Genomic DNA, 14,388 nt, shown 5'->3' on the forward strand with positions numbered 1-14,388 from the left:
AACATCTTTCTTTCTTTCCCTTTCCTTCCTTCCTTCCTTCTTTTCTTTCTCTCTTTCTTTCTTTCTTTCTTTCTTTCTTTCTTTCTTTCTTTCTTTCTTTCTTTCTCTTTTTTCTTTCTTTCTTTTTCTTTTCTTTCTTTCTCTCTCTTTCTTTCTTTCTTCTTTTCTCTTTCTTTCTTTCTTGTCTTTCTTTCTTTCTCTTTCTTTTTTCTTTCTTTCTCTTTCTTTCTTTTCTTCCTTCCTTCCTTCCTTCCTTCCTTCCTTCCTTCCTTCCTTCCTTCCTTCCTTCCTTCCTTCCTTCCTTCCTTCCTTCCTTCCTTCCTTCCTTCCTTCCTTCCTTCCTTCCTTCCTTCCTTCCTTCCTTCCTTCCTTCCTTCTCTTTCTCTCTCTCTCTTCCTTTCTTCCCTTCCTTTTTTTCTTGCCTGTCTTTTCCTCTCTTTCTCTTTCTCTCCCTTTTTCCCTTGCTTTCTCCCCTGCTTTCTTCCTTTCGATATTTTTAGCGAGGCATTTGTTTAAAAGGCCTCATGAGCATTTGGTGGGTTTATGAACTATTCTGATTCACTCAACGGAAAGCAGAACATTCTGGTTTTGCACAGTTTCCTACCATGAAAATAGGAAACTCTGCAAAGCTTTTATTTTCACCATCTGTTTTATTAACATATGAATTTGTTTTCTTTGTACTCGATAAGGATTGTATTTATTACAAAACAAGCTCCTTAACTTTTCAATACATACATCGGTCATTACCGTATAATACAAACGTGGTGTCGCTTGTAACATTCCAATCGTTTTGGGGCAGATGAAAGGAAACCCAGCATTTGTAACTATTTTTATTTGTTCATTCCTGACTCTCCAAAAATGATATCCGATAATACTTTTCTATAAAATAATATTTTTACAAATGCATTTATTAAAAATTCTGATGACATTTCAAGTTAATAACAACAGAAACAAGTCGTTTTCCGGTGGACGAGACCTATGGTTTCTTTTAAAAATACCTTTAGTGCTTCTTTTCTAACATCAACAGTTGTTTAAAATCACAGCTTTTTGAACGTATTATTCTTTTCTGAACATCACGTGTCTTGATTCACAGAGTTACCGGCAAAATTAAAAAGATTTGGCTGAAATATGTCTACAGAAGAAATAACCCCAGCTATTTAGGAACTTTTTACATTTGGCATCTGATCTAGTCACAGGTCATCAGAAAATAGGAAGAGGTTCTTTGATCACTTGAAGCAGTAGGTGGCATCCTATACGTTCCTATTCAACGATTGCCTCTACACCATAAGGAGAGATCAGTTTAGGATTTTCATATTTATTAACCCAAAATAAAAATACAGTATCTCGTTACATAATCAAGTGCAATTAGGCCAGTCAGAACAACATATAAACCTGAAACCACCCCAGCTTTTCTTCTTTATACATATTTTGTAGGTGCATAATCCTTTCCAGCAAACTGAAAAGAAATACTTCAGAAGTCCTCTTAAAATTTTACTTTGATTTATATTCTGCAGTTATAGAATAAACTTCAAGAAACACACGCAGCTAATATATAGTTAATTTTATTCAGAGCACCGATTTTCACATAAGAGCTATCTCAAAGTAATGAATTCTGGATTTAGCAGAAAAATACATCTCTCACTATTTTCTTTTTGGTAGAATTAGTCTTATCGTCTAACGGCCACCCCTTGAATTTACCAGCCGTGTCTCAGAATGTTTATTTTTCTCTCGTTTTTTAAATGCACCCAATAATAATAACTATTCTGTTTTCACGTTTGTTTTATTTGTAAGTATGCTGGGACGCATCTCCCTGTTGTATTTTGGCTTACAGAAATATTTCTGGTAGAAATAAAAGTAATAAAGACACAACCAAGGAGAAAGCTCAGCAAACATACATGGACAGGTAGATTATTCGGTGAGACAGTTCAAGATCCACACGTGGTTGCAGTTTGAAACCTTTTTTTTTTTTTCCTTGTGCATTAAAGAAAATATTTACAATCGTCTTTCTTCCTTTTTCTTTTTTTTTCTTTTTTTTTTTTCCTTCCCTCTTTTAAATCTAAATACAAGAACGTGACAAGAATGTTTGTGTTTTTGGTGAAAACAGGCAGTTAAACTGTGAAATTACACCATCCACAAAAGATTCTACCAGAAGCTAGTCTATTTAGTGCTCAGTTTCAAAATGCATAGAATGTTTGCGCTGCAAACAATGATACACAAAATAATAATATTAATAATAATAACAAAATAAATAGATAAATAAATAAATATTATCGAGACTTTATCACGGATCTTTCTATGCCTTTTTTTTTCCCTTTTTTTTTTTTCGGTCATGCATACTTTCAGTCTATTGTTTGTTTTGATTTAAAAAGAACTGCATTTTCTTTTCAGAGACTCCTTGTTAGCTAACAGCCTTAACAGTCGCTCGGTGTCGGCCGGAGCCACCAACCGCTTCTGCAAGAAGCTGGCGGTTTTACCTAACGAGCTCTGATAATTTGATTTTAATTTCTTTTCTTTTTCTTTTCTTTTTTCTTCAATCCGCAAGACATCTAATGCACCTTGATGATCATTAGTAGTACCAGCATTGTTATTACGGAGCAACATCATCGCTTCCAACCCGGGAGACTGTGATAGTGCAAATTGAACCCTCCCCAACACCCAAAACCCATCCTCTACCTAACGTTTATTTTTTAGAATAAACGACTTTTAAGCCCAAATGGGATTTCTCCTTTTTCTTTTTTTTTTCTTTTTTTTTTTTTTTGTGTGTGTGTGTTTATTCCCAGCATGCAGACCCTTCAGAAACAAACGGCATTTCAAACCCTGCACTGGTGATTTCTGTTGCCTGCCGCGGGCAACCACCCCTGGCCCCCGGAGGAAACCAAGGCGGGACCTTTTCCCCACCGCAATCCCTTGCTAACCTAAATCCAGCAGAATCTGATAGGGATGCCGGGGGCCATGGAGGGGGAAGGAGGGGAGGGGAAGGGAGGGGAAAGGACCTAGTTAACCACTAGCCTTAATGAATCTGAACATCACCTTTTCGGAGAGCATCCCTGCTAGGGCAGGTTTAGCAGCTGCCTCCAGACACATCTCTGCGGAGACAGGGACCTGTCTTCAGACACGGATGGAACCGCAAACTATGCAGGCGAGGGAAGGGAAACAAAGGGGCGGCGGAGTAACTTTTTTTTGGATGGGTGGGAGGGGGTTGGGGGGTGAGTGTTTTTTTCCCTTGAGCTAGCTAGGATTAGGGAGGCAAGAGCAGAGAGGAAAGGGACCCGCTCCCAAGCATCGGGAGCTCCGGCTGCCCCGGCCCCGTTTGCACAGCTCCTAAGCACAGACAAGACCCGTCGCCAAAGCCTCGAGAAAAAACGCGTTCGGGGGAAAAGCAGGGGGAGAAAAAGAGGAAAAGAGAGAAGAGGGGAAAAAAAAAAAAAAAAAGAAAAGAAGAAAGATACAAAAGAAAAAAGGGGAAAACCCCAGAAACAAACACACCAAACCCAAAGAAAAAGACACCCCCTCCACCCCCCCCCCCAAAAAAAAAAACACCGCCATCCTCATTCATTACCAAGCCAGAGGAAAAGAAAGAAAACCAGAAAGCAATGAAAAGAGACCCAAACCAAACGTAGCATCATCACCGACAGTTTCGCCTTCTGGGTTTGTTGGTCGGTTTTGTTTTCCTTCGGAAAGTTGTGACTTAGGTTGCTCGTTTTGTGGTTGTTGCTGTCACGGTATTTATTGGTGTGTGTCTGTGTGTGTTTAAGTTTTAAATTGCTCTTTCTCCCGCTTTCTGTTGGGGGGTGGGGGGGGCAGAGAGGGGGATGGGGCCGCTGAAGTGACCCCCACCGGTTTCTAGAGCGTTTTTACCTCCTCCTCTCTCCTTCTTCTCGTTGGTGTCCCGATGTCTTTTTGTTTTAATAATTGATAGCGCACTACCTTCCTCCCCCCTCCCTTCCCGCAGGCCCCCCTTTCCCTTCTCAGCGAGTAGTTCGCGTTTAATTTCTACATCGTCCCTTGGTCCCCAGGAGCTTCCCACGGCATCTCGGGCGACGGCGACGGTGGGTGTGCGGCCCCTGGACCCAGACCCGGCCCGGAAACCCCTGGGGCCGCTCCTCCCGCCCGCTCCTAGTAGGTGGCAGAAAATTTCATCCGTTTCTGCTTCTGTCTCTGGTTGCAAAACCAAACCCGCACCACGTTCTTTTTGAGGTCCAATTTCTCTGCGATGGCGGCGATCTTCTCGGAGGAGGGCCGGGGCTGAACGGCGAAGTAAGCCTCGAGGGAGCGCTTCTCCGGAGCGGCGATGGAAGTCCGCTTGCGCTTCTTCTCCCCTCCGTTGAAGAGCTCGGGCTTGTTCATTTTTTCCCGCTGGGCGCCCTCGGCCTCCTCCAGCCAGGCCTGCAGGATGGGTTTGAGGGCGATCATGTTGTTGTGGGAGAGGGTGAGGGACTCGAAGCGGCAGATGGTGCTCTGGCTGAGGGAGCCCACCCCCGGGATCTTCAGGTTGGCCAGCGCCGAGCCCACGTCGGCCTGGGTCACCCCCAGCTTGATGCGCCGCTGCTTGAAGCGTTCGGCGAAGGCCTCCAGCTCCCGCGGGTCCGTGTCCGAGTCGCAGATGGAGGCCAAGCCGGCCGCTCCTACCACCGCCGCAGCCGAGGCCACCTGCCCCGCGGCCCCGTGGTGCGCGGCCACCAGCCCCGGGTGCGGCAGCCCCGACGGCATGTTCATGGCGGCCGGGTGCGAGAGGTGGCCCAGGCCGTGCATGTGCGAGTGCGGGTGGGCCGAAGTGGAGATGAGGCCGCCGCCTCCCCCGCCGCCGCCGCCGCCTGCCCCGCCGCCGGCCCCTCCGCCGCCGCCGCCCGCCCCGTCGTGGCCGCCGCCGCCACCGCCTCCGCCGCCGCCTCCGCCGGGCATAAGCGCCAGGGAGGGGGAGGTGATGTGGTCGAGGAGGTCGCCGGGCTCCAGCGCCTGGTGGTGGTGGTGGTGATGGTGGTGGTGGTGTGCCAGAGGCACGGTAGAGGTGGAGGTGCAGGGCACGCTGTTCATCGTGTGGTAGGTGGCGTCCGGCTTGAAGGGGTGGCTCTTGCCCTGCGAGACAGCAATGTCGACGGCGGCCAGTGCCTCGGCCCGCGCAAGCAGGGTTTCATCGAGGCTGGCGAAGATATTGCTCTGCAGCTGCAAGGCACACAAAACAGAGAGGGGTGCGGGGAAAGTAGGGCGGGGGGGCGTTGGGAAGCGGTTAAAGAGAAAAGAAGGATGGAGACGGAAGCGAGAGTGTGGGTTTGCAGGGGCGCCGTGGGGAAGGCGCAGGGAAAGTCGAGAGAGGGGATCCCGTGAGGAGAGAGAAAGTTGGGGGGAAGGAGGAGGGGAGCCGGCAACAGCGTGCCAGTGTGAAGGGATACGGGGCAGGGAGAAGAGCCAAGTGAATGATAGAAGCGGGTTATAGCCGGAGGCAGCACAAGGAAGGGAGGGGAAATAGGGGTGGGGGTAGAATAATAGGAAAGAGAGCGAGGAGGGGAGCAAAACAGGAAAAGAAGAAGCAAAGAGTAGAAAGGGCAGAAAGCCGGGGGGAAGGATCCAAATAAAGAGGGGACGAGGGAAGGGAACAAATAAATTTAAATAAAATTAAATTTAAAAAAATAAAAACGAAAGAAGAAGAGAAAGGAGAAGAAATGGATCTGTAACTCTCAGCTGGGGAATTGTGTCAAACACAAGAGCACATAAAGCGCATTCCTCTTCAGAGGCCGAGTCATAAAAATTAATACAGAAAGTGGATGAAGTCGGAGGCTCGTGTGAACACCGCTTTCAAAGAAGATCACAGGCACTCAGATGATTGCAGAGGAAGACATGAAAAAAACATTAAGCGCCGCTTGTCAAAATGTGCCTCGCAGCGGTTTTTTTATTAATGCACATACACATACATGCAGTGTACAGGAAAGAGAGAGAGAGAAAGAAAGACTGTGCGTCTGTGTGTAAGAGAGAGAGAGGGAAAGAAAGAAAAATAAAGAAATAAAGAGAGCTGTAGCTGCCTGTCCCTTACCGGTGGAGTTGGTAGACATGCTCTTCTTATTGCTTCCGAGCTGGAGTGTAGAGAGGGGTATTTGTGCTCAGGTAGGGTGGGATGCATGGCAAAATGCGGCTGCTTGCTGTTCATGGACATCATCTTGAAGGCTTGGCATGTAAATCCACAAACACTCCTGAAGTCGGGGGAAAAGTGTTCTCCGGGCGCTCTCGTCCTCCTCCCGCCGTGGGAAGACGCGGACGGCGGCGGACGGCGGTTGCGGAGCCGGTGGCGCGGTGGCGCAGCGGACCCTGCCCCCGCCGCCGCCGCGGTGACCGGGGCTGGGCTGGGCGGGTGAGCGAGCGGCGAGGCTCCCTCCGGCCCCCGCCGTCTCACTCCTCTGCCTGCCGCTGCCCGGCGCCGGGCGCGCTGCGCTGCGCTCTGCCCGCACCTGAGCCCCGCATCCCGTGGCTACCGCCGGGCGGGCTCTCGCGAGAGCGTGGCGGCTCCGGCTTTGACAGGCATCAGCTGTCTCCCCCCCTTCCTCCTCCTCCCCCTCTCTTTCCTCCTCCTTCTCCTCCTCCTTTTCCTCCCGCCGCTGCCACCTCCCCCGGTCCCTGCCTCCCCGCGCCTTGTTGCATCTCCCGCAGCCCTCGCCCGTCTCGCAGGGGCGGTGGCGGCGGGGCCGCTCTTATAGCCAGCGACGCCGAGCACCGGCCGGCTGCGGCACCTGTGGTTGCCACACGTGCGCGCTGCGCGGCCACCAGCGCTGCCCAGGGGCGCCCCGACGGGGTGGGAATGGGCGGTGGGGCGCGGAGGCGGCGGGCGCCCCCGGGGCGGGGCCGGTGGGGTACGGGCCGGCACCCCTTCCCTGCCTCTGAAGCGGCGGTGGGAACCGGCCCGGCCCTCGGCACCCGCTCATAAAGGTGTGTGGTATCTGCCGCAGCCGAGGGCCCTCATGGTAGGAAGTGCCGCACCCCGCCGCTGCACGGGGGAGAGCTGCGCTTCGGCTCCCAGGGAAGAACAGCGGCGGCAAGCGTTTGTTTGAAGCACTCCGAGGATATCGATTTCCGTATAGTTTCATTCCCCCATCACCGCCGAGTGTAGTTTTGTTACAAAGACACAGCCGGTGACAGCCGCTTCGCCCACGAGGAGCGTGGGCTTCCCACACAGGGAAGTGCTGCAGAGGTGGAATTGGGCATCTCCTCCTGGCTTCCCGGGCAGCCCCCTCTCCTTATGCCTAGGAAAACCCAAGTTTCATTGGCGTGGTCTGAAGGGGAAAACACAAACAGAACGTGTTTTCTCTTTCACTCTTTCTTCTCGTTTTTCTTTCTTTCCTTCTCTCTTTCTCCCTCTCTTCCCTCCTCTCTCCCCTCTCCTTCTCCCGTACTCTTCCTTTCTCCCTTTCTTCCTCCACTCTCTTTCTTTCCCTCTCTCTCTGACCCAGTCCTCCTTCCTCTCTTCCCTTCTTCCTCTCTTTATTTTTCTTTCTCTTTTTCTGTCATTTCTGTCTTTTCCCCCTCTTGCTACTCAGGTACTTTATATACAAGAAACGAGTGATTCTGTATTACATGAGCTAAAAATATAAAAAAAAAAATAATATGGAATTGCTCGCTCTTTTTCTTCCTTTCTTTCCTTTCCTTCCTTCCTTCTTTCTCTCTTTCTCTTTTTCTTCCTGTCTTACTTTCTCTTTCACTCTTTCTTTTTTCCTGTCTTACTTTCCTCTCTCTTTTCTGTGGTTTATTCTTTGAACACTCTTGCATTTGAATGGAACAGTTAAGGAGTGACAGTGACACTGGGATTAATGACTCACGGTTCTTTTTCGAGGTTACCTGGGATTCGAGGTTACTGCTCCGTTTTAGAGCAGGGTTTTTGGTTTGTTTTTTTTTTGTTGTTGTTTGTTTGGGGTTTTTTTTAGCTACTTATGAATTTGGAGGCAAAACTGTCAAAGGTGTGAATCTACTATTGCTGTGCCTGTGGGATTAGTGTGAATCCCCAGGGAACAGCCCCCAGTGAATCCTCTCCCCTGGGGCACGCCGAAGCTGTCCCTTGGTGACCGACTAGATGCTGCCTTGTTTGCTTCAGCAGGGTTGCAGGCAGGCGGGCAGCAGCGGGGTGGTTGGATCAGGGATGTGACAGCCTCGGAGTGCATCGGAATTGCTCTGTTTCGCCTGAACGTCTCTTATTTATGCGCATAAACACAGCCGAAAGGGCACGCAGGCACACACACACGGAGTACACAAGCACACACCACAACCCCAGGTAAAGTCCACATTTGTCTTCATAAGCCCTTCCCCAGCTCCCCATCCAGCCGGGAGGAAGGAGGGAACGGCTGCCAATTACTTGTGCGAAAAGGAGCCAGGTCTCCATCCATTACCGCGTCCCCTGGGGTGGCGGAATGCAACTTCATCTCGGGAGGGAGGGGGGTGAACTTGAGACTGAAAGACACTAGTCTGAAGAGGGGTTGTTATCTGCTTATTTATCGAAATCATTGCAGCAGAATAGCTAAATTATACTTTATGTGGACTTCTTCCCCTTTTTTAATTTTTCTTTTTTTTTTTTTTTTAAGCTGTATGACTTCTAGCTGTTTCTAAGCTCCCAGAAAGCCTCCTGGGGAAGGGATGGAGAGAAGGAGGAGGAAAGTGGGAAACAGCACCTCTTTTCGCCAAGTTAGCTGCTGTGAAGTGCCTAGGTCTCGGAGAAAGGCCCGGGCATCCTTCCTTTCCTACCAGCGGCTGAAAGCCAGGCAATGTCCCTCCCGGGGAGCTCGTGTTTGCTCCCCGGCCGGGAGGCAGGCAGAAGGCCAGGCTCACTTCCTCCCCCAGCGGAGGAAGGCATAGGATGCCCAGGTAGTCACTCTCCAGGACGCTGTCAGGCCAAGTGTATCAGGTTTCCCTACGGAAAAAGCTGGGAGCCAGGGAGAATTGTGCAAGCGGCGACCAGGGGTGAACGGATTTCCAGTCTGGGAGGTGACCTGCCTTCCTACCCGCATGCTGCCGGGTTTGCTGTGCCTCTGAGGTTGGGGTCCCTACTCCCTGGGCAGGCAGGGCTAGGGCAGGGCAGTGAGGGCAGGCAGCCTGGCCCCGGCTGTTCCCGCAGCACAGCGGGGGCCGGCGGCTCGGGCGGGAGCTGGCGGGCGAGACCTTTCCCTTGGCCTGAGGAGCATAGACCCACTCCAGGACTTGCGAACACCTTCTGCTCACGTCTTTCTTTTTGTTATTTTTTGGCCATAAAGGCAGAAAATTCAGCCACCCTCCCACCTCTGCGCCCAGTGCCAGCCGCAGGCTGAGGAGGTGAGGACCTCCAGAGGTTTTACAGGCCCGTCCCTCGGCGTCTTCTGAAGGTCTCGGCAGCTTGCGATATGCATCCTACTGCATACTTCTCTGTTTCTCAAATCACGGGTGAAGTAGTTCCGCCTGCTGGAGAAACACCCACTGCGGGATGCTCTTTGCCCATTAAAATCCATCGAGGCCCGATCATCCAACTTTTCACTCTGTCTGATCTTCCAGAGGTGCAGAGAGAAGAGAGGAGGATGAAAGGATTTTGGTCTTACGCTTACCAAGTCAGCGAGAAAGAACTTTCCATCACAGTCCTTGGGACACATCTATCTATCTATCTATCTATCTATCTATCTATCTATCTATCTATCTATCTATCTATTATCTATCTATCTATCTATCTATCTATCTATCTATCTATCTATCTATCTATCTAATCTATCATGTATCTATCTAATCTATCTATCGTAAGAGGGGTAGCACTAACTTTAGAGCAACGCTTAAAGTTACATCCCCGCCTCGATGTTGCCCTGACGGAGGTCTTGGCCTCGCGGCCCCCTCAGCTCCCCCGGCCCCACAGAGCTCAGCCCGGGGCTCACTTCGGACCAGCTCCCCTTGTCGTCAGCCCCCCGCAGCCTTTTCCCCCCTCACACACAGCTGGCTCCCCGGGAAGACGGCTTGAGCCAGGCTCAGCACCGCACGGGCCTGGTAATAGATTTTATCTTGATGTTCGCTGTTATTTCTATTCCTCGTGGGTACGTCCAGCCTCATGAATACTGATGGCAATAAACTCGCAGGCTTTGAGGAGCGAGTTCACTGGCGGTACGACCACGCTGCAGCCCTACGTTTGTAGCCAAAGATGCTCGATAAGGCGAGGGAAGCATATATATACATAAAATGCATTTACTTGTCTCCCGTAGTTTTCTCAAGCTAGAAATGCAAGAAAGAAATAGGAAGATTTCCTTAATTGATATCTCGAAAAAGTAATAAAATAACCTCTTATTCCCACAGTGAAACGGTTTCTAAATTAATTACTGTAACCCATTGTATTTGATTTCTCTTTTAGGATTCCCCACAGATGAATATACTAAAGCTTGAGATATAAAGAATTAACGTCTTATCATAGTTTGCTATGTATCCCGAGTTTAAATAAAAAGTTAATGTGGATCCTGTAGAACCACTCGCTCTAAACCTTCTGGGTACTTTTATTTCATCAAACGTTAGCTTTACATTTTTTTAGTCGTGGTATTTGCCCTTCCACAGAGTGTCAGAGGGAGCGCTGAGAGAAAACCTACAGTACGTGTGTTATTTGGTGAAGTTTACAGGAAGTCAATATCCCATTTAATATAGAAGTTATTTTCCCTTTAGATGATAAAATCAACCTTCAGAAGACAAAAAAAAAACAATACCCACAATACAACCCCTAATCTTCGGGTGAATGCACAAAAAAGTATTGCCAGGTCCTAATGAGGACTTTCTTTACATCAGCAAAGACTTGCTAATTACTGATGTACAAGCCGCAATAATTGCTTTCGCAGCCAAAGTGTAGAATGTTGTCATATTAAAAATTGAAACGCTTGATGGTGATGGCGGTCCCATGATAGTTCACACCGTCCCGTTTCGGGAAAGTGCGGAGACCGGCGGAGCCAGGCATCAGGGAGAAAATACTGCAGGTCTCTTGCTAGTCAGGTTCCTCGCTCTTTCCTTTCAGCGATGAGGAGGGATTAAGCCGCACAGCGGGAAGTCCCGCCGGCAAAACCCCTCCCGAACCGTGCTCGCTTTCCACACCGGCTCCGTGGGCAAACCCGCTGTGGCTTCCACTCGCGCCCGCGGTCTCTCCCGCTCCCGGGACACGGCATTTCGGGGGGAAGTGGCTGAAACACGGCGCCTTAATCCCCTCCGGCACATGCGGGGTCGGCAGCCGAGTCCCACAGCGCGCCGGGATCCGCTCGGCTGCCGAAACCGGGAGCGAGGCCCCCTCCCCCGCTCCGCGAATCAAAGCACCTTCCGAGGGGCTGGGAAGTAGTTGCCTTGTCATGTAACACATTGCCCTGATTTATTATAAAATTTTAACGAAATCATGCATATTTCAACAGCCTTTAATCACTGCATGAAAATTTAATTCATGAACTGTAGCGCGTTTAAATAAATGAAGTGTTAATTCATTAGGATTAATTAATTTGTTAAAGGATTGTGTGCAAGGTTAAGGTGGAAGAAAAACTCTTTGTTAGTTTCGCGTCGTAATCACCAGGTTTTGTTAACAGCGAAGGCGGGGGGGAGAAAACCCGCCCAAGGGTCTGCGGGGGGAGGGGGCGAGCCAGAGGTGGGGGCAGAGCCGGCGGCTGGACGGAGCCTGCTCCCACTGGGGACCGTAGCCTCTGCCTCCCACCACCTGTTCTTCCCTAGCTGGGATCGGGTCCCGGTGCCCGTGACGGTTAATTAACTGAATCCCGGCCGAGCGGGCGGAGGCAGGTGCCGAGGAGCCCCAGGCGGGAGGGGACGGTGACAGGCGCATCCCCTCCACCACACTCCGAGCAGGCGATAAAGATTCCGTGCCGCCCCTCTAGCTGGGAGCCAGCGCTAACACTTCAATACCCTAAAAAAACCTAACACCCCCCCCCATCCCTCATTCCCCTCCCCCCCCCCCCCATCCCTCATATTATTTCCAGTGAGGTCTGGATCACCTGTCCAGTCCCCGGGTTTCAAGGAGAGGATGGCCTGAGATAGGGACAGGGACCTCTTATCCCTGCCCAGTCCCCATGCTTCTCTGGCACATTTCACCTGCTTGAGACTAGCACCCAATGACCTGATGACATCAGGTCCAAGTAGTAGCTGCCTGATGGATTTTGGCATTGTCCACCTCTCTTCCTTGAAAGAGAGCAGACAGCACCCGCACAGCCTGTCAGAGCACTGGAGAGGAGACAACACTTTCTACCGGGAAAAGCTGAAAAAAACATCAAGAATGCTAAACTTTGTTTTTCACCTGAGTTTCATCTCCTCCTGCATTCATGACTGTTGAAGCACAGGCAAGCTCTTCCCTGTATCAGCTGTGCTTTTCCCTGTGTTCTTCAGCTAATGAAGATGGCTTTTCCAGTTAGAGATAAGGGACTTGGAGGCAATAGCTCAATGTTGGGCCACAAAGGCAGGACAGACAGGCCACCCCTTTAGGCCAGGCCTGTGGCAGAGGACTGCTGTAAGGGACCAAGGGGCAGGAAGGGCCAGACTGGGATAAGCAGCCAGAGGGGGTTGTGTATCATCTCTGATTGTGTGTGATCCTTGGAATAACCGTGAATCCTCACATCGAGTTACCTTGGAGCTGCTTTTTCTCACATCCAAACCTGGGAGTGGAGAAGGGAGAAGCCTCAGTCTGTTTCTATGGGATGGTCCTATGCCAAAAGCAGCAAGGAAGAAGTGTCAGCTTCACGGTTTGTGAGACATTTAGCATAACCACAGAACAGAAGAGGTGCGTGAAGACTGTTTTTTCAAGCCTATTGGTGCTGGGAGTCAAAGGCAGGACTTCAATGCTGTGGAAGAATTAGGATCAGACTTGGTTGGTTTAAACCGCATTTGAATGACATTTCGTGGGGGAAACAGTTGTGAAGTGAAGTGAAGAAGAGGGAAGGAAGTGAGACGCAAGTTAGCACATCTTATATTGCATATACAAGGTATGTATTGTTCCCCTTGTACCCTTTTTGAAGATACTTTAAACAGAGACAATAAAGCACGTTCAAAACCAAACATAGCCCAAGTCAGTACCTGGTGTTGGTGGGTAGAGCCATTCCAGCAGCCTTTCACCTGAGGAAGCAATAGTGATCAGAACTGGGCTCTCACTGGGCCTTCAGGGCATCACAGAGGAGCAGGTCACCTTCCTAAGTGTGTGTAGATTAATGTGACAACAACAAAGCGAAAACCTCACCCTGGCCTTCTTGCTCTTTGGTATAAACCAACAGATTCCACTTGCAACAAATGGCGGCCAGTAGCAATCTCCCTCTTGTGTCACCTACACTCCTGAAGAGCATTCTCCTATGCTAAAACCTGAAGGTTGCCTTGTACTTAGTACAGGGTTATTAGATGAAGTAAAAATTTTATGAGCCATTAAATATCATTAGACATCACAGATCTGTACATCACTTTGAAACATCTATTGTCTTAATCAAAATTGTAACAGTTAAATTTTAGATCTTGTGCATTCCTGTTCTACATTACTTCAGAACCAGGTAACTATCATAAAAAATTAACAGCAGTGAACTCTCTCTTAGGTGCTTTTATTCAGGGGGCTTGGTAAGCGCAGTAATAGATTAAGCATGCACAGCATTGACAGAATGCAGCCTGGAGAACCGAAGCCCCACCTATAGCCAACAAACTTATAACTGAAGAAACCCTACTCGTTACAAACAGCTTGAATTTTTTAAGTTGATATTGCACCAATCACTCTGTCAAACTGTAAGCCAAAAGGAATACAATGTACATTAATCAAGTAAAATGTGGAATTTAGACTGTGGTAGTTGTTTTAAGGGCACTCAATTAAAAAAACCAAGAACAAATCCCAAAATAACCACCAACCAAGCCCCAGCCAAACAAAACAAGACCAAGATACCACAATTCCGATCTGCTTCAGCTTTACCATTTGTGAAACATAAAATGCTCCTACTTACAGCACTGGATGTGAGCACAATCTGCTCACGGTATCTGCAGCTGGGATCTGAGGGTACGAGAAAGCTTGGAAATCAAGTAATTATGGGTAACTATGATAATGTTTTTGCCACAGGGAAGTTACATTTGTGCTCCAACAACCCTTCCAAGTGAAAAGCCTATACTTGGCCTGAAACACCTCGCTCTCCCCACTTGAGAATAAGATAGGAAATTTATGACTTTGATCTTCAGTTTCTTTTAACCTTAAGCTTGGTTCTTCTATCCATTCAAGTCACATGACACATAGGGTCAAAACACCCATATTGAGGAGCAAGCCCGTTCCAAAGGACTGGAATGTAGTATGCAAATAACCCCCAATGTTCTCTTTTATTCTGGTTTGATTTCAGGTACCGGTTATATTCATGCTTCCATCACTGAAAATGACTTTCGCATCATAAGTATACTGGAGTATAAAATGAAGCCCATAAA

General features: G+C 49.0%; 1 protein-coding gene across 1 annotated transcript; it reads right to left on the reverse strand.

Annotated features, from left to right (window-relative positions):
* Positions 1-3,975: 3,975 nt before the first annotated feature.
* On the reverse strand, positions 3,976-6,622 carry POU4F1 (POU class 4 homeobox 1). Its single transcript, XM_062636815.1, has 2 exons — positions 6,029-6,622; positions 3,976-5,163 (listed from the first exon to the last, which is right to left on the reverse strand). Exons 1-2 carry the CDS (start codon positions 6,149-6,151, stop codon positions 4,117-4,119), a joined length of 1,170 nt encoding a protein of 389 aa, XP_062492799.1. The 5' UTR covers positions 6,152-6,622; the 3' UTR covers positions 3,976-4,116.
* Positions 6,623-14,388: the final 7,766 nt, after the last annotated feature.

Source organism: Pezoporus occidentalis, unplaced genomic scaffold (genome assembly GCF_034315485.1).
Source record: "Pezoporus occidentalis ecotype Australia unplaced genomic scaffold, CSIRO_AGI_Poc_V1 ctg5, whole genome shotgun sequence".
NCBI lineage: Eukaryota > Metazoa > Chordata > Aves > Psittaciformes > Psittacidae > Pezoporus > Pezoporus occidentalis.

What these genes read in the sequence shown, in the direction of transcription:
- POU4F1 (XM_062636815.1), bottom strand. Translation starts at nt 6,151, where the DNA reads ATGATGTCCATGAACAGCAAGCAGCCGCATTTTGCCATGCATCCCACC. An exon ending in CATGTCTACCAACTCCACCG is followed by an intron (nt 5,164 to 6,028) that starts GTAAGGGACAGG and finishes TGTGCCTTGCAG; the next exon opens with CTGCAGAGCAATATCTTCGC.